We start from the raw sequence: 21,797 nt of genomic DNA on the forward strand, positions 1-21,797 counted from the left end.
CAATAAATGACAATCATTTATCTGTAAAAAAATATTAATTTACTTTATTAACACTGGCTGCTTTTGGTGCATTTGCGTAAGAAAAAAAACGCTTTTTCTTTTTGTATTGTTCTAATTTTAAAATATCAAGTAGTGATTAATTAATTCGACACCATTATGTCTTAAAGGAAACGTAAAAGACAGTAGCTGTCAGAAAAATCGACCGATAGATACTTACAAGCGTACGCTTTGATAATTAATTTCAGCCAATAGCTGTAATTTTCAACTTACCGCACTTACATCAGAATGTACTATTAAATACCATGTAGGTTTCGTTGGCGATTTTTAATTTTCTTTTGTAATATCACTTGACAAATCATATAATATTTCATTTCCCTTTTATCCCCCCCCCCTCCCCCACTCAAAATATGAATATCAAAATCTATTAAACGCGCATAAACAATAAACTATTAAAATAGGCCTAGGACCAGCAGTGGGCGTCCATCACGACGACATTATATGAAGTAGAAGGAGTGCGGCTGCAGCTCCAGCTGCGCCATCTTGGTGAGCAGGCGGTAGAGCCGGCGGTGCTCGCGCGCCGCCGCATCGCCCGCCGCCGCGCCGCCCGCCGGCTCCGGCTGCATCTCGCGACACGCCTCCAGCCGCTGCGCCACGTGCGGCGGCATCTGCACCACAGACAACACTTACTGTTGCTGTTATAAGAAAATTAAAAAAAAAGTGTGTGTCCTTTGACTATTTAGACTATGGACCTGTTTCGCACCCAAATTCACCAACAAAAAGTCTGTCGTTTTTTAAGTTACCGTCTATTTCGAAGTGAAAATAAAACTCAGATTTTGCTAGCGTAAATATCTTTATTTCGACACCTATTATATTAGTATTTTAGTCTATATAGACTACGATTGTCCTTATCTATACATAGCAACAGGTGAATCGACAGAGACGGCATACTTCGAACTCCGTATATAAATATGTTCTCGGTCTAACCGAGCTCAGTATTAATGCGAAAGGCAACGACATTGGCAGTCAGCGTTCCTAATATGATGCGTCGGCGGCGGCGCAGTGAGGCTCTCGACGGTGCGGCGCGTGCATGTCTGATAGCCGCTACAGGGGACGAGGTAAACTCAGACATCGAAAATATTTAACACTATTAAATATATTCTGTGTCCATACACTACACACAACTATAAATTTGACTCGCAATACACACACGCGTAATTTTTACACAGAGTAACAAACACATCGCTTAGACTATCCACAGAATATATACATAGAATGTTCGATTACTTGATCGATTTTTTGCTGTTTCGTCAAAAGAATCGATTCTTTTTAAAGATTGTTTTTATTACAAATTTGATAAAATTAAGGTAGAAATACTTACTAATGAAACGTACGTACGTAATTCATTTACACAATCCGGCAGTTTAAGGGAGCTCTTTACATGACGAAAACGATTACAACAATGAAACATCGATTCTATAGCAACAGTTTTTATAAACGCGTCAGATCATTAATTTTTGATAATTGCCAGAGAGGTAACGGTTAGCGAGGCAGGTCCTGTTATTAATCGTCGAAGGTCAGCTCCGACGCACGAATGGAGTTTACTCTTTCAGATCGACTGTCTAAATAGTGTATGTTGCCCCGCAGAATACACTATTTTATTATATTATATTACACCAGGCTTACATTGAAGAGTGGCGAATGCAGTATGGGCGTCCAGAGAGGCAGCAGTTTGTTCAGCACGGTGGAGTTGCACTCCAGCAGCGACTCCAGCAGGCTCAGAAAGTGCAGGTTCACCGTTTCAGCCAACTGCCAACAAGATAACACACATTATAGGAGAACTGCTCAGCTCAGTCTTTGCTCACGTTATGATGATAGAGAAAAGCAAGGGAGATATGGGAAACTTGCGCGCCTGATACTGAATGATTAAAGGATACACCAACCTTTCTCAGGAGCTCAGCTCATCTCAGTCTTTGCTCACGTTATGATGATAGAGAAAAGGAAGGGAGATATGGGAAATTTTCGCGCCTGATACTGAATGATTAAGAAAGGCAGGTGTATCCTGCCTTTCTCTGCCTTTAAAGGTACAAAAGCAAACGTCGTCATAGACGACTATTAATGTGTGAATCAAGGTTACGCATGTACTCCGCTCCTTTCCCGTTCCCCTGTATCGTCTTACAACCGCACTTCTATAATACCGGCTAGGAGAACTGAGTTATGTGCTTTTTCCTATAATTTTTACGTGAAGGTAAAATTATAGGAAAAATTTTTCACGCGATTTTTTGCCGCGCACGCACTGTTCGTTCGTCAGTGATGCTGTGTCAGCATAAACGATGAACAACTAAACGGCAATTTGACATTGAAATATATGGTAATAATTTTAAGAGAAGACATAAGTGGAATGCAATCGCAAAATCTAATAGTGCATGTGTCTATACTAAAGCCATACTCGAGGAGTACTGTTTAATAACAAACAAATTAGAAATGAGGGTAGAAAACGCATGTGTTTTCATAACTTTTTTATTTCAAATTGTGAATTGTTGTTTTATAAAATATTATTCAAAATATAATAACTTTATCTAATTGTTTTAAGCTTACTAATCGAATTTATTTTTATTATTTTAAGAACAAGTTAATTATATTTATTATTAGGTGTGAAATGACTAGCAATTTATACCCGCATTTTTATTATTTTTGTTGGTAAACAGTACTCCTCCAGTATGGCTTTAGTATAGGCCATTTCTGGGATGTCTACACTAGTCGTGCGGCAGGGCGGTGTCTCGCGATTGCACTTGTCATGCTGTTTTTTTTTTTTATTATTTATTAAAGGAAAACAAACAGCTTTACATATTACTTAAAATTAAACATATATAGTTGTTGAGCCAGCGAAGTTTTCACATATAAATTAAGAAACAATTACAAAGTACATAAATAATAATATAATACATACATTTAGTTTTTTTATTTTGGCTCGTATACATTTGTCTAACGTAAGGCTTACATCTGCAATCAGGAAACGAATTAATCACATTTCCTGAGTGCAGACGCAAACATTCCGCACTTATAAAAGAATATATCAATATGTTGGTATTTCTTATTATATTTATCACAAGATCTCTGCAAGAATTTGTTTTTGCAGTAATTGCGATGTGCTCGTGATAGTTGAAATGTATCGCTGTTTGGACACCGATCACTCACCAGCTTGCTGGCGTGCGTGAGCTGCGTGAGCGTGGGCACCAGCTTGCACCAGAAGTGCAGCAGCAGCGCGTGCGCGGCGTGCTGCGGCTCGGACGCGGGCGCCGCCGCCGCGCCGCAGCGCCACACGTACAGCGTCCACAGCTGGCACAGCAGGAAGGCGCCGCACAGCGCGCTCATGCGCTGCCCGCCCGCCGCGTCCTGCGCCTGCTCCACGTACGACGACATTATTGTCTGCAACGAATTCACACCAAATATGTGTATATAATATACAGTCTGGGGGGTGGCCTGCTGCGCGCGTCCGTAGGAACATACCATCTCATCTTTCCATGAGACTCACCCTACACGTGCCCCCTGGGTGGTGCAAAATGCGCAGCAACGTCGAATCTCGGGCGACGGTTAAATTAACCCGACACAAAACGGTCTCCAGTGGCCGCAAAGAGATAAAACTCTTTTAAAAGACTGATGTGGAAGGATCTGGGAGCCCACCACAGTATTAATCCCAAGAAAACCCTAATCTACTATGACAGCAAACAGAAATGGAATGTGTTTGTTGGACGACCCGACTAACGCTCGGCGCCATTCAGTACCCGGGCTGGATGGTGTGAAATATGCGACCGAAGCTGTTGGAGATACGTGCCACCAGGTGTCTCTAAACGGAAATACTACTGACGGCAAGAAACATACTTTGTGCAAGACTTCAATACGAGCCAACCGCCGTATTGCCACTTGGAACGTCAGAGGCCTTCTAGGACCGGGTAAACTGAGCATCGTGGAAAAGGAAATGGAAATCCATAACATTTCAATATTAGGCATCAGCGAAACACATATGCGTGGTCAAGGTCATTTCAGAACTGCCTCCGGCAATACCATGTACTTTTGCGGATCTGAAGACTCCAGTCATCATGGCGTGGGCGTATTGATACCTCCGAAACTGAATCAATACGTTCTTGGATATAACCCTATTTCTGATAGAATAATAACTGTAAAAATAAACACCAAACCATGTAAACTTAACATTGTTCAGGTATACGCTCCTACCTCACAGGCCTCAGAGGACGAGATAGATAACTTTTATAGAGTTCTTGAAACCGCCCTGAATAAAATACCTAGCCGCGAAGTAACGATGATCATTGGTGATTGGAATGCCAAAGTTGGAAGTACGATAGCTGATGACCACATCAGGACAACTGTGGGAAAATATGGTCTCGGAATCAGAAATGAAAGAGGTGTTAAACTCATAGAATTCTGCATAGACAGAAGTTTGACTATCTTGAACACGTGTTTTCAACATCACCCACGGCGTTTGTACACTTGGAAATCACCGGGTGATAGAGTCAGAAATCAAATAGACTATCTAATTATAGACTCTAGATGGCGAACTTCTGTCTCGAATACGAAGACTTTTCCTGGAGCAGAGTGTGGCTCTGATCATAACCTTCTGGTAGCGGACTTCGCACTTCGACTGAAAGCACCCAAGAAGCGAGTTCTCCCTATGAAGCGACTTGATGCCTCGGAGCGTTTTGTTTTTCAGAATACAATAGAAAACAAACTAAAGAATAATCCTCCATTGCTATCGAATGCTAATTCACTTTGGGAACATCTCAAGACTTGTATAACGGACACCCTTAGAAATATCGCAAAGTCTAGAGTAGCTAAACCTAGAAAGCAACAATGGCTAACGCATAGCACCTGGAAACTAATAGACAAGAGAAAAGAAATTAAACTGAAAGGACTTCAGAACCCAGTAGTGATGGACGATTATGCGAATATATGTAAGGACATCCTGAAAAGTTGTCGAGACGATAAAAACCAATTTATTCAAGACATCTGCCGCGAAATTGAACGTCACTCTCTAAAACTTGAAACATCGGACCTGTTTCAGAAGGTTCACCTCTTGTCTAGGCAGTTCAAACCAAAAACGTGGGTCGTGGAAGACTCCGAGGGTCAACTTTTACTTGAGCTTGACGCAATAGCTGAAAGATGGCGTAGTTATTGCGAAAATCTGTACAATGATTCCAATGATCCAGAAACAACACATCACACTAACTGTAACAACTTGGAGTTAGAACCATCAATCCTCCGATCAGAGATCATTGCTGCGTTAAACAAGCTTAAGATGAAAAAAGCTCCTGGGTCAGACAACATTACGGCTGAGGCATTGAAAGCTCTAGGGGAAACCGGTATCGATATGCTGCATATGATTTGCGACTTAATTTGGCAAAAAGGTGAATGGCCAAATGATTGGGCTATGTCAGTCGTAGTTCCTCTGCACAAAAAAGGCTCGACACGGAAATGTGATCACTATCGTACTTTGTCACTAATCTCCCATGCCAGCAAAGTACTATTGTATATTATTAACAACCGCATTCGTCATTACCTAGATTGGCAAATTCCTCAGGAACAAGCTGGTTTCGTCAAAGGCAAAGGCACCCGAGAACAAATTTTAAATGTGCGACAGCTAATCGAGAAAGCATACGAATTCAATACGCCAATGATTATGTGCTTTGTTGATTATAGCAAAGCTTTCGATTGCGTTAACTGGAGTTGTTTGTGGGGAGTGCTTGCAGACCTGGGAGTGCCACAACATCTAGTAACACTGCTCATAAACCTGTACAGCAGTAGCACAGGAATTGTAAGAATAGATGAGGTTACATCCAACACTTTCAAGTTCTGCAAAGGTGTTAGGCAGGGTTGTGTGCTTTCTCCTATTCTGTTCAATATATATGGAGAGTATATAATGAGACGAACTCTCGAAGACTGGGATGGTGGCATCAGCATTGGTGGAGCAAAGTTAACCAATTTACGCTACGCTGATGACACAACTCTCTTAGCAGCATCGGAGGGAGAGATGACATCATTATTGAACAGAATGGCACGTGTAAGCGAAGAAATGGGTCTCTCCATAAACAAATCGAAAACAAAATTAATGGTTGTTGATCGCGGCAATAAATTACAACTCACTGGCTCTTTGAATCTTGAAATAGTTCAAAATTTCATATATCTGGGTTCCAATATAACAAACACAGGATCATGTGAGATGGAAATTCGCAGAAGAATTGGGATGGCCAAAAGTGCCATGTCTCAACTGCATAAAATTTGGAAAGACAGGAACATCTCCTTAAACACAAAAATTCGTCTTGTCCGGACTCTAATCTTTCCAATATTCACATATGCAGCTGAGACATGGACTATCAAATCAGCTGATCGGCATCGCATAGATGCCTTTGAGATGTGGTGCTGGCGAAGAATGCTCCGTATTCCGTGGACAGCGCATAGGACCAATGTATCGGTGTTGAAACAACTCAACATCTCGAAAAGACTTTCCACCGCCTGTCTTCAGAGGATCCTTGAATACTTCGGTCACATTGCCAGGAGAGAAGGAGATAACCTAGAGAAACTTGTTATCACTGGCAAAGTGGAAGGAAAGAGACCTCGGGGACGTAGCCCGATGCGTTGGTCAGATCAAATCCGCACCACTCTCGATACAAAAGTACACGATGCTTTACAAGTCGCGAAAAGCCGAGCCGCATGGCGTGACATCGTGCGGAAAAAAGTTATGAATGTGTGATAGGGGTCACGACCCTCAGTAATGAGGAACACGACGCGGAGAGAGAGAGAATATACAGTCTTGCTAACCCTTGCCTGTAATAACCGACGACAATCAACATCTCCTTACCCTTATCCCACTTAAGTGGGGTCGGAAAAATATGTCAATCTTTTCCATTCGTCTCTGTTACTCGTCAACTCATCATCCACTCCTTTTACAAACATGTCCTCTTTCACACAATCCAACCAACGCTTCCTGGCCTTCCTCTCTACTTATGTCCTTTCACTTGCACATTCAAATCAAATTGCACATCATGTGTCCACATGTGTAAAAACACAACGAAAAATCTATTCTATCTATAGATGCTGTTTGAACACATTTGATCATGATCATATATTTTTGACGTCTAGCGAGGCAGGTCCTGTAGAAGATAAAAGTCTGAGGGTACAGCAGCTACCTGGATGTGGTCGGTGAGGTGGCAGGAGGCGTCCAGCGGCACGGGCAGCTGCAGCGGGTGCGTGCGCGCGTTGCTGAGCGCGCCCAGCACCACCCACGACACCAGCCGCGCCCGCCCCACGCACTCGCTCACGTCGCGCGACCTGGGGAACAAACGATAGGCTAGTTGACACTTTTTTTAAATGTTCATAAATAGTTCACCATCGTTCTACTAAATTACTAAATTGAAAAAAAAACATATTTTTTGAAACGTGATTACATCAAAATTTTAGTTTTCAAATATGTTTTTGACAATACAAGCCAAAACGCCTGTCGGGCATGACGGTCTATGTATGGGCCGAAGCACCCAAACCCACCGTGCACTATTAAACTGCAAGAAATGAAACTCCGGCTTGACCTCGTAGGGTTGGGTTTATTTAAACAAACAATGTAGGTACCAATACCAATAATGGAGAACACCAACCCTACAAGATCAAGCCGGAGTTTCATTTCTAAAATATATAGACTGTTTCATGACGTCACTATCCCTAACATCGAAGCGTTTGACAAAAATCTTAGTCAACAATTAGTTTGACGCTTAGTACATCAAGTGTGTTAGTGACGTCACAAAATGGACGACAGCGTTTTTTGACCTTTGGGAAATTTTAAAAAAATAGGTGATATTTAAATTAAGTTTTATAAGAAATCCTTAACTTGTATTAATTGATATCGATATATACCGGACCCTTATTCCATGCACTAGACGAAATTAATAATGTTTATATTCAATGTGATATGAGTCAACTAACCTATTCGCATCCAGTTTCTTGAAATAAATAAACATATCGGGCTGATTAAACCTGTAAGTCTGCATTTAACAAGAAAATTGATCATCGTCAACTATAGGCCTCATAAGTTGAATCACTCAACGGGCGATGGAGTGATCTATACTCTGCATGATCGAATCAATCATGAGGAATTGCGCTGCGATCGATTGTCTATTTCTCTTTACGAGATATGGTATTTGTCTACTCACCCGGGCAAGCTGGTAGTGAGCCAGGGCATCATGTGTCTCGTGGGCCCCCGGTCCTGCTTGCCGCGGCTCTGTTCCAAGGCCAGCTCCATCGCCACGTACTGAGCGATGCCACCCTTCACTATCGCGCCCAGGGTGTCTTCGTTGAGGCAAATGAGGTTTCTGTTCACTATTGATTTGGAAACGGAGCCCTGGGACAAAAAAAAATACACGTTACGATTATGGTCCTGAAAAAAAAATATTCGTAGAAGTGAATTTATTTTATGATTTTATATCTTTTAGGATTTTACTTTTACCTCAATTTGTCAGCATACTTTTTATTGCGGTTAAATCCCCTGAGACGCATTTTACTATTTAATTTTAACACGCATTAGACTAATACTAAAAAACTCCAATATGGTGTCTAAGTACCCGTAAGTATTTGAATTGAATCAAATGTATTGGAATTGCTATATTAGAGTTAAGAGACGGTTTTTCCACCCTGATAAAAGACAAAAATTATTAATAAGTTATCCAACACTCCAAACATCACACAAATCCTGAGCCACCTGCATCCAGCATCGTCCATCGTAATGTTTGGAAGTCCCTACAAAAGGCCTATATCCAACACAGTGAGACAGGGCCTTCATTTAGTTAATCAAAGTTTCTCGTAATTCACAAAATTACCATATCAAAATCGTCAAAAAACCATACTGAATTGTAATACCTTGATCTTGTTAAGCAGATTGGGGTCATGCAGCAGATCGATCATGTCGGCGAGGTGCGGCCGCATGCAGTCCACGGGCCCGCTGCCGAGGTCGCGCGCCTCGGGCCCGCCGCAGCCCGACAGCAGCTCCCCCGTGTTCAGTTGCGGGGGGAGCAGCAGCGTGGAGCCGTGACCTTCACAGCAAGTATTAGAATTGGCCTCTTAACTTCAAGGTTAAGTAGTAAAATCGTCAATTTGTGCATGTCTTAATAAAACATGCACAATCAGACGATTTGACCGTATCAAGGCATTTTCAAATTGTCAATCTGACCATGAGACATATTCAAATTTACCTTTTTTGACATTGAAAGACTTTATTATACCATAAAGATAAGAATTAGATTTGTCGGTGGCTTCACCATCTTCAACCATGATTGCTGCACTGCATTGCAGTGTAATATTTTAGTTTAGTAACTGATAGCAGAGCTGATAAAACGCATTTTTCAGAGGAAATAGACCTAATTTTAATGTGTCTATTTATATTTATATTTAAAAAAAATCCGCTAAAAATTTAAAGAAATGATTTTGGAACACGTTGGCGACATTTGTCTGAATGAATGAGTATTTTGTTAAGTTTCGTAACGATGACTCGTATGTGAAGTGTATTCCTGGAATGTGTTCCAGCTCTCTTTATTGGAATTTAAGACAACTGTACTCTGACAGACAGCTGTTACTGACTTTACCCCAAACATCTTTAGCAATGGTGTTTGAATCTTTCCTCCTCCAGCTTTCCTGAAATTTGTGGAGTGCTTTTTAAAAAAGGGTTTGTTGGAGTGTTACAAAAGGGTCAGAACTGTGTAACAGGAAAGGAAAGTGCGCGTCAATTTAAAGGCTAAAAGAGGCCAGAGTCAGAGAGAGAGAGAGAGAGAGAGAGTCAGCTCACCCTGCAGCACAAATTGCAGCAACACGAAGAGGTTGTCATCGGGCACAGTGGTCTTGGTGCGCAGCGCGTGCAGCAGCTCGTACACCAGCACGCGGCACAGCAGCAACTTGTCGCGGTCGCGCGCGAACGCCCTGACGCAGCCCGCGCCCACCTCGATCAGTGCACTCAGCCTCACGGCGCAGTTCTGAACCGCGTACGACACTATCTTCGACATGGGCTCCAACAGGCTCTGTGGGAGATTAAAAGAAAACCAAACATTATGCTATGGTGTCTTAGAAGTTGGAATGGAGATCGAGAAAACAGCAGTGTTGGTCGCTAGAAACTGGAATGATGACATTAATCAAATTGCACGAAGTTGATAGATAGGCTTAATTGCGTGGTATTTGTAATTAAGCCTATATATTAATATTAAAACTTATAATAGGTACGTATTGTACGAGGTTTATAGATTCAATCAATGAACGTCAATTTAAAATGTATAGATTTCGAGTATTTATTTCTGTTATTTCTGGTGTCCCCCTAAACGAGATGTCTAGATTAAACCAGGACTAGGCAAATTACTCTACAAAACCTTGTAGTGTTTGTGTCACCTTGTGGTGAGTGGCCGCCGGCACCCGCAGCGCAGCAGCGCAGACCCTCAGCAGTGGCAGCGCATCATCCAGCTGCGGCAGCTGGAGTGCTACTGCTCTCAGCAGCGTGTCCAGGGCCGCCAGCAGCGCACCGCACGCGCTCACGGGCCCCAGCGCCTCCGGGGCCAGGCACTCCAGGTACATCGCCATGTTGCCCGCTATCACACCCATTTGCTGTGATTCAAAAGAGCACTAAGGATCATAGAGACAATGATGAGTAGTAGATGAGATTAGACGACGAAGGGGAAATGCAACGATTGCGTAGTATTTTTACCTTCATTACATAGGTGCAATCTGCCATTGTCTTGTCAGGAATTGTCAAAAATGCAACATAGGCGCTGTAGTGCGAATACTGGCTTTAATAACGAAGTTTATGATCAAGAAAAGAGAGATAAAGATCCAAACACATCATACGACAGCATTAATTTAATGTTGTTGAACTTACGTCAATCGGCAACGTCTTCTTGGAGTTGAGATGCTCGATAAGCAGCTGCAGAGGTCCGCAAGGGTACAACTCGTTGAAGTCCACAAACGCCTGCGCAACACTTTTGAAGAACATTTGACGCTGTTTTTCTGAAAATACATCATTAAATCAGTTACTCCTTATGAGAACTTAAATCACCGACATAGGGCAATGAATTAGCTAGCAGAACTAGAAGTGTACACGCTAGTAAGTGTTCCAGTAAAAACTGGCGCTAAGATGCGACCAAGTGAAAAGAAAATAGACAATATGTCATCCAATGGTGGTGGAGCTGTCCCAGTCCAATATCTTTTGTACCAACGAAAGAGGTATTTCCGGTTGCATCGCCTTTGGTTGAATTTTCTTTATTTCTGTTCACGAGACTATCTTGATGGGTGCATGTAGCGCCACTGCAGCTCAACAGACCAAAAAAGCCATAATTATGAAGGCCGAAAAATTCAAGTGATGGCAATCTCAGAAACACTTACAAATATAGCAATATAAGCATTAAGGTAATTAAAAATCCCTGGATATTTCTTTTGTATATTTTATGTGTCCTTTGGTAAGCTGGATTGACTCCTTACCACCGGTATCTGCTGTCTCCACCCCGAACTCACCCGGAGTCCGCTGCAGGAACAGCTGCAGGAACACGTTGTGCGGCGCCAGCTGGTGCAGCACGCAGCGCAGGAACTGGTGCGCTACGAACACCGCGCTGCCCGGCAGCCGAGTGCTGCTCTCCGCCTGCCACGAGTAACTGCCCAACTGAACTACCCTAAAATAAGGTAATTGGATTTCAAAACCTTTCTCTCGGAAATTAGGAGAAATGAAATTAGTAAATAATCAATGGTCAGTCTAAATAAGCGACCCAAAAATACTTCTCTTCCAAATGAAAAGCTTCATATTCGTTAAAACGATTTTTGAATCGTGTTGTCAACAAGTCAGGATACAAGAGGAGTGGATGACAAGTTTACGTATAGCAGAAGCGAGTAGAAGAAATTGACATTATCTTGCCTACGATCGAAGAAAACATTCGTGGAGAGAAACAGACAAAGAGTCAACCAATGACGGCGGAGTAGTCCCATTTCTTTCGTCCCAAAGCAAGGAAAGAAATACCGATATTTCCGGTTGCGCTGCTATTTGTTGACATTTGTCTATTTTTCATGAGAAACCTCGATTGTTCGCATGATATACATTGATTATGGGCACAAATGACAGATTAGTAATTCTCTATATCTATAGAATAGCGCTAGATTGTATCTTTCGATCGAAGAAAATCGATCAAAATGTTCTAGGAATGGTACACCAATGTTACCTAGTGACGCTGTGCAGCAAGGCCGGCAGCAGAGTGGCGGCGGCGGCGGGCTCGCGGCGCACGAAGGTGGCCAGCACTATGACACACAGCCCCAGCTCCTCGTCACTGTACTGCTCCACTGCGCCACCGCATTCACCACCTAAAGAAAACTCTGGTATTTGCCTTTCCTTGAATTTGTCGAAGGTAAAAACCCAATTCCGAAAAAAAAGCGTAGAAGACTGAAACTAAGGACACACAAAAGCAAGTAAAAGGAGTAAAAAACGCAGGCTAGTGCTTGGCTGCTAATACACATTATGACATTGACCTTGACTCGAATATATCCACCTTCTAAGAGATGGAAAAAACTGAAGCTGCTGATGATGTCATTTCCATTAAGTTAGTTGCAGAAATCGTTTTCATAATCTTAGTAGCTTAATTTCAGAAGCTATTTTTGAAAAGGCAACATGTCAGAATCAAGTCAACGTTGATTCGATTCAAAAGACGAAAAAGTAGATAAATCTGCTATAATAAAAGAAAAGCTGATAAATAAAAGAACCACTAGAGAAAGATATTTCAAAATTGATATAATACATCGAGGGAATTCTTTACCCTCCCTTAACTCTTTTCTTAAAGGAAGATCTGGACCTAAAGAGGAGGCTATCAAACTAGGCAGATTATGAATGAATGTACGTACATCGATACCGTAGAGTGGCGTCGGGCCGCAATGGCGCGGGCTGCGCGTGTGCGGCTCGGCGCGCCGCACGTCGCGTGCCGCCCCACCAAGCCTGCCCACTGTCTGCCAATATACATTTTTTTTTTTATTCTTTACAAGTTAGCCCTTGACTACAATCTCACCTGATGGTAAGTGATGATGCAGTCTAAAATGGAAGCGGGCTAACTTGTTAGGAGAAGGATGAAAATCCACACCCCTTTCGGTTTCTACACGGCATCATACCGGAACGCTAAATCGCTTGGCGGTACGTCTTTGCCGGTAGGGTGGTAACTAGCCACGGCCGAAGTCTCCCACCAGCCAGACCTGAACAAATTAAGAAAATCTCAATCTGCCCAGCCGGGGATCGAACCCAGGACCTCCGTCTTGTAAATCCACCGCGCATACCACTGCGCCACGGAGGCCGTTAAATGGTACTAATTTACTAAAAAATAATAATTTACCAAAATAAACCAAATCAATAAGTCAGCAAATTCAACACAATAGCTTGTTGAGATAAAAAATTCTTGAACGATTAAATCCTAAGTGTGATGTCTTGTTAACAAAATTTGTGACACTCTGTAAAAAAACAGCGCAAATTTAAGAGCTGGTAATTTATTATTATTAATGGAAATGATTACCTCCAAGTATTTTTGTCATTAAATTGCTTTCAAGCTTCATCTGCGGTTCTTGTATGAATATAATATATTTCCGAATAGTCCAAGAACATATCAACGACGTAATATCTCGTATCATAACATCTCTTTTGTCTTATCGCAAAAAAGTGAGAGGAATATTTTTACAGCTAATTGTCGACATCATATATATACCATCACATCTTTAAGCAGATATCCTAGCCCTACTGTAAACTAATACACTAACTTACTACACACTGACGTATTTTAGTTCACATATACGAAATTAAGATTCTATATAACAAATGCCATCCGGTGCCTACAGGCAACCCTTCGTGGATATAGTAGGTGGGTGATATTTCTTAGTTGATTTGATGTTTATTTTAATAGATTGTTAACAAAGACCGAATTGGAATAGGCTAGCTGGGCATGTTCAACTTTAGGGTACCTGTAGAGAGCGGCCGGGCCGGTCTCGGCGCGGGGTTCTGTGGCGGTGGCGGGGGCTGCGGGGGCTGCGGGGGTTGCGGCGCGGCGGGCGGGGGAGAGCCCAGCTGGGCCGCTTGGCGAGCCAGGCGACGAGGAGAACTGGGCGAAAAGGATAATGAGAAAAAATATGTGAAGGTTGGAACTCATAATCATTGCCTAGTCCTTATATCAAACTTAAATGGGTACACCATAATATGTCTTCTTTTTCCATTTACCTCTGTCATACGTAAATTATAATAATGTTTTACATGTGATAAAGAAGTTGGTCAGATGTCACCACTAACTCCTTTATCATATATAATGGGGATGATGTCTGGGTTTGAATATATTGATTTTTATGATACATTCGGTTAAATAAGGTCAATGTTAACTAATTTATACATATAAAGAAACGATTGACTGGATATTTGCAAAATAAATAAGATTATAAAATTTCAAAACCTATTATTTTTTTTTTGTCGTAATTAGATGAAAATTTATACAGTTTCAGCCTCCTTACATTTAATGTGACACTTTTCAATATAAGAACTATAAACATAAACGCACAAATAACAAACATATTAGTAATTTGGTTTGAACGCTCATCTAAATCTAACGATCATTATGGACCTACGACGTCATTAATTCGTACCATTTTGTATAGGGCGTTTTTCAGTAAAAAGTAATGATCGCAGATACCCTGTTACTTTTACAACATTGCTTTACCATTAGCATACTCCTAACTTATATACAATTTAAAAAACAGTCCTCATCCCTATTCTCTTCTATCAATCTCCTCATTAGCCTTCCGTTCCTCTTGTGTACTTCCACTTGCAGTTTCACGTGCCCACACAATGCCAACTTATAACACCTCAAATTTTCTTGTGCCACTTTCAGACTTCATAAATACTCATTCCTTATTTAAAAAATTACATCCCCTAAGGGGTTAAATGCGAGATATACCGGAAGCTCTCGGAGGACGGGCGGTCGGCCAGGCGGTGCGGGCGCGCGGGCGTCAGCTCTGCCTCGCTCGAGTCCGTGCGCTCGGACGAGTCTGAAAACACGTCTTAGCAGATGTTCACGACGAGTTATTGCTGCAATGGCAATACACATGGCTCCACGGAAGACCAGCGCTGCGCTGGTGCATCCATCACTAGCGTAGCACATGCTGAGTGGTGACCATTTTGGTACCACACACATTATTTTTTTTTTAATTTAATTTAATTATTAGTTTAATATCTTTAAATTATAGTTTACTATATTTTTAAAATTTCTTTCTTTTGTTTTAGGTATTTGTTGTCTTTTGTGTATTATGTGTGTGTGTGTCCAAATAAAATAATTTTCTTTCTTTCTTTCATTCTTTGAATGGAGCCTGTATGCGACCAACATTCGTGAAGATAAACAGACATAATGTCAACCAATGACGGCGGAGTTTCGTCCCAAAGCGACGAAAGAAAGCGATATTTCCCGTTGCGCTGCTATTCGTTACGATTTGACTATTTTTCTTCATGATAGACGTCGATTGGTTGCATTTTAGACATACTGATCGCTAATGTTACTGTTAAATTCATTGATTATGGGTACACATTACAGATTAGTAATATACTTCTATACCTGTAGGATAGCGCTAATCTATAGTATCTTTGTTTTTGATACTAATTCATCGCTGTGCTTTTGTCTGAAGGGTATCGTTCATGTTTTATATAATAGTACATTATGATATAAGTGCGGTAAGTTGAAAATTACAGCCGAGGCGATATTGCAGCTCGAGCCTTGGCGAGAGCTATAGTAAGAAAGCAGTGGCTGTAATTATTATCAATGCCCACGTATGTCATACGACGTTTTATAACACATTTGCGAGGAAACACATTTTCTGAAAATTAATTAGCGTCTATGTCTGTTTTCCATTTGATGACATTTTGAAACGCTTGTCATTTTTACAAATTTACACAGATAGCGAAATTTTAACACCAAAAACATAACAAACATATTAAAGTTGTTAAAATAACAGATGCGAGACGAGCAAATGTGTTATAAATAGATATAACAAAATACGTGTCTGAGTTTGTTTTCGGCTCTTCTTGGACCAAGGCGCGTTTGGAAATCCTCGTAACTTTAATTCTAAGTTTTCGACTAACTATTGTCACTATTATCTAATATGATAAATAACCTGATGTTTCGAAAGCCTAATTGAAATATATTAATTTTGAGTTTGAGTTAGGTAAACAAGATCTGTCAGCGGCGGAAAGTAACATATTTACCAGGTATGTTGAGAGCCTCTCGCACGCGGTCTACCAGCGCGTTGAACACCGGGTACTGCTCCTTGTTGGGCTTCGGCCCGATGGGCAGCAATCTAGACATTAAGAAATCAAAACCAAAATCAAAAATCATTTATTTCAAGCAGGCTCAGTTTACAAGCACTTTTGACACGTCAGACTATTTGTAAAGATTCGACCACCGGTTCGGAAGGCAGGTTCTGCTGAGAAACCGGCAAGAAACTCAACACTTGCTCTTTTAAAAAAAATCATACAGTATTATAATTTACAATTTAGGACATTACAATTTCTTATAGTTTTACTTTGTGTGTGAAGGTGGAAGTTGATCCAAATGGTCTCCAAGCGCTTTTATCTTTAAGGAACTCATCAATGTTGTAGTAACCTCAGTAAATGAGCTCCCTATTAGTCATAGTGGATAAAGCTTTCAAAATCTCTGGTATACAACAAACAAATGTACATAGTAGGAAATACCAAGAAGATAGCGAAAATAATTAAATTTTGCAGTTCTCAATAATGTGGATGTATTGGATGTATTCTAATTCTAAGAAATCTTCGCAAGTCGAGCAAAACAAAAAAAGCGACATGGCCGTACTGTACTTTTCTCGAAGCAATTCAAGAAAATAATATATAACGATAACTTCGTTTTGGATGAAACTATAAAATGTTGTTAGGTTAGCTAATTTCGTGGTAACTTGAGACAGAAGATCCCATAAATGCGGACTGAATATAGTAACCGGCTTGATATCACATGGATCTCACAACTTTTTACGGTAGAACAACTGAGTTGCGAGAATTTTACAAATGTTGTTTTTGATGACATTAATATATTATTACATGTCATATCAAGTAAATATTCGGCACACAGCGCTGATTTTTAGATGAAACCTTTGTAGCGTATAGTTGTAAGTTAGTTTTAGTTAGTTTATAATGTAATTTTAAGAAGTAGTCTTATGTAAACAATCTTGTGTCCGGCAAAGTGGTTACCCTTAACCTTGAACCACTAATTCAGGCTTTGAAAAGTGTGGTTACTTGCTTACCTTTCGGGCGCGGGCGGCGGTATGTGGAAGGGGTGCGCGGGCGGCGGCGGCGGGTGCGGGGAGGGGCCGCTCCACGCCACCTCCATCTTTGACAGCGGCGACTCGGGCGACGCGTACGCCACTCCTGGGGTGACCATTTCAAAAACTTCGTTTTTTTTTCGGTAATTATATTGTTACCAGCAGACGAATTCACTAACTTTGACATAACATACGACAAAGTTAGTGAATTATTAATTATTTTTTAACCCTACCTTTACGCCTTTAACCCTACACACAACGTTCACAAGTGCGTGACTTCACTCAAGGTCATTCTATGCTATTCTGGGGTCTTATTTTGATTTATTAATTAAGTTACAGTTTGATTTATTAATTAAGTAGTCCTGACAAGTGTTGTGAACCATAATCTTTGTTCGACATTCGTTTTTTTTATTTTTGTAATAATTTCTGAGTCCGCTAAAATGATGATGCTTCATGGACTCACCCGGGCTACGTAGCAGGGCGTGTTGCTGCGGCTGCGCGAGCGCGTCTCCGTTGGACGACGCCGCCGTGTCCGGAGATGTGCTGCTCCCAACTGTGTGGGTAAAATAATACACGTTGAAGATTAATAAAGATTAGTCACTGCATATAAAATGGGGTTAGGATGAGAACGAATCGACGATGAGACGTACTGTTATGTATCTACCTCGTCATCCCGTTCGAGCCCCCGTGACGTTTCGTACAAAATATTTACTCTCGAACGATATCTCCAAAAATTCCACAAGTTTCGTATTCAATGAACTCTAGTCTATTTTAAATGGTTATGGTCACTAATGCAACATATAAATGTGGTACATACATAAAATGTATGTGGGTTGGTCAGTGCAGAGCTAGATTTCTGCCCGACACCATCCTGTGCCATTTAATAATCTAGACACTGATAAAAATACCCATTTATAGACTATTTTCAGTAAATATCGTACCAACGATCCGCTTCTGCTTGCCGAGTATCTTGGTCCGCGGCGAGTGCTGCTGGTGCAGTTGGTCGGGCCAGATCTCCACCGACTGCCCACTCATGGGCGTGGACTTCCTGACAATCATACACGTACACTTTTATACATCAGAGAGTGGGCTAAATCCGACTACCCACGACTGAAGCGCCAACTTTCGGTATGGGGGTGGTATCAAGCAATGATGACTTTTATATACTTCCTTAGGCTTGTATATGACACTGTAAAATTGTAATCTACTTCGCGAGATAGTAAACTGTCGATAAATTGTGAGTTCCACACATATACTCCTAAGAACCGGAACAATGGTTAGGTTAGGTAATTTTTTATTTGTAAATTCTTCAATCCAACGTGTAACGTAACGCGAATAACACGTTAAACTGTAAGCAGTATGCAGTTCACAATTTATCGACAGTTCACAATCTCGCGAGATAGATTATAATCTAACCGTATTTACAATTTTACAGTGATTTATCCCCGTGTTTCCACAAAAATGGGAAACCGCCAGGTTCCAATAGTATTATTATAAGCAAATAAGCAAACAACTCAACTCACTACTCAATAAGGTGTTAATGTCCCGTTCTTTTGGGTACGAAAACCTAAAAACGCCACAATTTAGGTAATACTTACAAGTTGGATGAATCGCTGCCGATCGATACGGATGAACTGGTGGACAGCTGGTGCGCGGAACGCGAGCCCACTGCCGGCTGGAAAGTTAAGTTACATTGGTTACGATGGCACTCTTATAGTCTAGCAAAGAGGTTCCCAAACTTTTTTTTCTCGGAGTCCACTTTTCTTAATTAAAATTTATATCCAAAACTCAACAAAAAATGTGATTAGATTCATCTATGGAAATTTTCGTTGCAACTAAATCAACAGGCACTACTAAATTTATCATAAGAGAATTGAAAAACCTCCTCCTTTTTGAAGTCGGTTAAAAATAGTGAGAATTGATTACTTAATTAAATGATTGTTCTGTGAGTGGATGACAAAAAGTAAAATCGTCCAGGCAAAAAGTTGTTTCAGCTAACTTTAATTTTTGATTTTACTCACAGCACAAGGAAGCCATCAATTCAGATTTTTTTATTTAGAAAACTTTCGGTATGAACCAGATAAATTTTCGTGGACCCCCGCTTACGAATCGTGAACGCCCATTTTTATATCACATCAACGTAGACCCCCGCCAAGTCTTGCGTAGACCCCTGGAGGTCCCCCTGGAACACTATGGGATTCGATGGTCTATCAATACATAACTATAATTGAATGGACTGATCTTATTTAGGTTATTTTGCTGGAGAACGGTCCACACCTTGTGAGACTGCGCTAAAAAGAGGAAGAGAAATAAGAAGTAACAATGGACTCACGGCTTTCCCAAATCCAGGGTAAGAGACCCCGTGAGGCGGCGCGGTGGGCGGAGGTTCCTCGTAGTGAGACGGCTCGTCGAATGAACCCTAGGGAGAAAAAATATCTTTATTCTGCATTCCTTGTGCTAGTATATAACTTTTACTTGAATAATAACATAGTATCATTAATCTGCATCGCCCAAATTAGTCTTAAATCAATATTAAAATAATAAATATACCTTAGATTATTCTTTGTAGCTACTCTTTTAATAACCGTATTGCTGACGGGATACCTAAAAATAAAATCAAAAAAACAAAACAATAGAATTAAACATAAAAGAAATAAATAGGAAATAAATACAAAATTATTATAAAATGAGAATATAAAAGAAATGCGACAGAATCTAATGATTTATTGGACCTGAACCGAAATTGGAATTGCTGTAGATTCTATTAAGGGGTCAGTACCGTATCAGCAGGGGGTTTGTGCAATAGCAAAAGGCTACAAAGGACTCACGGGGGCCGTGCTGCCGTGCACCGTGGTGTCGGACTTGTCGCTGGTCTCCGGGATGGCGATCAGCTCGCTCTCTGACGACTCTTGCTCCAGGCTCCATTGTTGGTATCTACCACGTATCAAAGACTATAGCTTCCCGAATTAGAGATGGGTAACTCATTATTTTTACATGAGGTTGAGGGAGGACGAGGTGAGGTGCTCGCGAGGACCTCGTGAGGACCCCTCATTTGAGGCGAGGAGTCGTACGCAATACATCGCGACGCGCCGAACTCGCCGATGGCCGATATTCAGTGGAATGTCGGAGGCGAGGCGAGGGGCGGACGGGGGCGTCAATTCCTATAACTTGCGATAAGGATTTTTTCGTCTCTCTCCCACACATCTTTTCTTTCAGTTATTATTTTTTGACTGCAAAAATAAACGAAATACGAATCAATGACACTAGATTACAAATCTAATACTCATGTTTTTAGGGTTCATAATTCAATATCATACGTCAAATTAAATTATGAATGCTTACAGAAATAATATTAAATAATTAAAAAATGTTGTATATAAATTATTACTTGAGAATTTTATTTTATTATATATTTTATTTTATTTTAGAAACATTTTTATTATTACATAGAGAAATGTACTACGCAATAAATAAGCAGGTGGTTGTTCATAAGATAAATAGAAATATGAACAATGGCGATTCACTGTCACTCGCTCACTTAGTGCATTCAATCGCTCGACTCAATACTCACTCGTACTCGCGTCTATACATCGCGTATTAAGTCAATACTCAATTTGTCAATGTCAATTTTCAAGTGAGGACTGAAGAGTAAAGTGAGGTGGTTCAATGTTGAAATTTGAGGAACTCTTTCATTTTGCAATCACGAGTACCTCAAACGAGGCGCCTCATGAGTGAGGGACTCATCTCTATCCCGAATTAATAACACTTACAACCCAAAATTTTGCGGAAAATTCCTGTGATTAAACCCAAAAAATGTGAGATAATTTTCTGGCATTCATGTTTCTACCTATAACATCAAAACGTCGAAGGCAAGTATGAATAGGCATCTTCAAGCGCGCTCCAACTGCTGTCTATCAGGGACGATTATATTATTGGTTTGGTTAAAAAAAAATTGTTGTGCCGCAAAAGCCGATGTGTGCGTTTTTTCGTTCACTTTTTTTTAAACTCGCATTTATGATTTTACAATTATAAGTGTGCGTGCTGACGATAAGCATGAAACTTAGTTCAACAATAATTTGACACTCTTAACTAGTTTTATAATATTCCATAATCTGCTGTTTCTTCGACTTTCAAGACAGAAAAGGTTTTTAATACATTAATACAGTTCTTACGTATATGTTGAGATGTTGCATAGGGACTTACTTGGCAGGTTCTGGTGGTTCTGGCCAGTGCGCAGGCGACTTGTGCGTCGTTGGCTCGTCCACTTTGAGTGGTACTTCACGACTTTCTGAAAGTGTGTGAATTTTATTGACATTAATGTAGTTTGTTTCTAGTGAATAATTGAGGTACAAGATCCTTATAGTTTGATGTACGTCAGTTTCGCGTTTTGCCAACTTTGGACTCGAAAGAGAGCCGCTTGTCGAAGTCAGCGTAGCTAA

At 40.8% G+C, this 21,797-nt stretch overlaps 1 protein-coding gene across 1 annotated transcript in view; it reads right to left on the reverse strand.

The window, feature by feature from the left end:
- Positions 1-433: 433 nt before the first annotated feature.
- LOC112043825 (protein unc-79 homolog) overlaps positions 434-21,797 on the reverse strand; it is a 52,792-nt gene continuing 31,428 nt past the window's right edge. Inside the window, exons 35-56 of the mRNA XM_052888517.1 lie at positions 21,562-21,646; positions 20,187-20,292; positions 19,691-19,777; positions 18,957-19,033; positions 18,300-18,406; positions 17,822-17,911; positions 17,341-17,464; positions 16,289-16,380; positions 14,991-15,093; positions 14,011-14,147; positions 12,913-13,014; positions 12,240-12,378; positions 11,545-11,699; positions 10,913-11,040; positions 10,429-10,641; positions 9,839-10,067; positions 8,917-9,089; positions 8,214-8,401; positions 7,200-7,341; positions 3,196-3,426; positions 1,684-1,806; positions 434-665 (exon numbers count right to left, since the gene is read on the reverse strand). Of these exons, the coding sequence (XP_052744477.1) occupies positions 495-665; positions 1,684-1,806; positions 3,196-3,426; positions 7,200-7,341; positions 8,214-8,401; positions 8,917-9,089; positions 9,839-10,067; positions 10,429-10,641; positions 10,913-11,040; positions 11,545-11,699; positions 12,240-12,378; positions 12,913-13,014; positions 14,011-14,147; positions 14,991-15,093; positions 16,289-16,380; positions 17,341-17,464; positions 17,822-17,911; positions 18,300-18,406; positions 18,957-19,033; positions 19,691-19,777; positions 20,187-20,292; positions 21,562-21,646 (3,002 nt within the window). The 3' untranslated portion in view covers positions 434-494. The remainder of the gene's footprint in view (positions 666-1,683; positions 1,807-3,195; positions 3,427-7,199; positions 7,342-8,213; positions 8,402-8,916; positions 9,090-9,838; positions 10,068-10,428; positions 10,642-10,912; positions 11,041-11,544; positions 11,700-12,239; positions 12,379-12,912; positions 13,015-14,010; positions 14,148-14,990; positions 15,094-16,288; positions 16,381-17,340; positions 17,465-17,821; positions 17,912-18,299; positions 18,407-18,956; positions 19,034-19,690; positions 19,778-20,186; positions 20,293-21,561; positions 21,647-21,797) is intronic.

Source organism: Bicyclus anynana, chromosome 22 (assembly GCF_947172395.1).
Source record: "Bicyclus anynana chromosome 22, ilBicAnyn1.1, whole genome shotgun sequence".
Lineage (NCBI taxonomy): Eukaryota > Metazoa > Arthropoda > Insecta > Lepidoptera > Nymphalidae > Bicyclus > Bicyclus anynana.